At 64.2% G+C, this 1,149-nt stretch overlaps 1 protein-coding gene across 1 annotated transcript in view; it reads left to right on the top strand.

Moving 5' to 3' along the window:
* Positions 1-1,149, top strand: part of VTN (vitronectin) — a gene marked incomplete at its 3' end in the record, with an annotated part of 2,066 nt that overhangs the window by 663 nt on the left and 254 nt on the right. Inside the window, exons 3-4 of the mRNA XM_009584307.1 lie at positions 74-270; positions 396-579. Of these exons, the coding sequence (XP_009582602.1) occupies positions 74-270; positions 396-579 (381 nt within the window). The remainder of the gene's footprint in view (positions 1-73; positions 271-395; positions 580-1,149) is intronic.

Below are 1,149 nucleotides of genomic sequence, written 5' to 3'. Positions count from 1 at the left end.
GGCCACAGCCTCACCACGGGGCTGCCCAGCATCCACTCACTCCCCTCGGCAGACCCACACCTGGGGGATGCTGCGCCCAACCCCTGACCCCCTCTCTGTCCCACACCCCCCAGGGCAGCCAGTACTGGCGCTTTGACGATGGAGCCCTCGACCCCGGGTACCCACGCGACATCTCCGAGGGCTTTGAAGGCATCCCGAACAACATCGACGCGGCCTTCGCCCTCCCTGCGCACAGCTACCACGGCAATGAGAGAGTCTATTTCTTCAAGGGTAAGGGGCGCAGACCCCACTCTGGGGCAGAGCCTGGCACAGGCAACCGTGGGCAGGACACCCCTCTAGCTACTGCTCCCCCAGAATGCGTGTCCCCCTCTAATGCCCTGCACATCCTCTCCTAGACAAGTACTACTGGTCCTACGACTTCGCCCACCAGCCCACGCAGGCCGACTGCGAGAAGTCCTCCCCCTCGGCTGTGTTCAACCACTACGCCTTCATGAACCGGGACAGCTGGGAGGACGTCTTCCAGCTCCTCTTCGGTGGCAGGATGAGTAAGGGCTGGGCCAGCCCCAGGGGAAAGGGCCAGTGGGTGCCAGTATAGCCCACACCGATGGGGCACGAAGGGGTGCAGGCACCCAGGGAGGAGGGTGCAATGCCTCGGAGCACGGGCAGGCTGGATGAGCCGCCGTGCTGGGAAGGAGCCCGGGCTATGCACAGGAACCCCCAGGCCATGGCTGCATCTCCCACAGCATCCCAAATCCCACCCTCTGCAGCCCTTATGCCCCGCACTACTGAGCCCATCACCAGCCACCTCGCACCACAGCATCACTGCTGGGGACTGTTTATTCCCACTGGAGCTGGAGATGCCATAGGAAAACCCCAGCCTTGGGGAAGAGAAATGAAAGATGGAGAGGAGGAAAGGGGGGCTTAGCAAGGCTGATCCCAGCCAAGGCGGGGGCGAGGGGTTGCTCCTGGATCTGCCTGGCCCGTGTCCCCATCACGCATCCCATCCAGGCTGGGACCCTTTGGAGCATCCCCCTGGGTCTCGGAGCAGGTGCTGGGGGCTGTCTGTGGGGCTGGGCTCAGCTCACCCCCATACGTTGCTGCCCCTCTAACTCGCCCTCTGCCTCTTTGCTAGCCGGGGCGAGCGGCCCG

Source organism: Fulmarus glacialis, unplaced genomic scaffold (genome assembly GCF_000690835.1).
Source record: "Fulmarus glacialis isolate BGI_N327 unplaced genomic scaffold, ASM69083v1 scaffold30148, whole genome shotgun sequence".
NCBI lineage: Eukaryota > Metazoa > Chordata > Aves > Procellariiformes > Procellariidae > Fulmarus > Fulmarus glacialis.
This window is presented reverse-complemented; position numbering and strand designations above follow the sequence as displayed.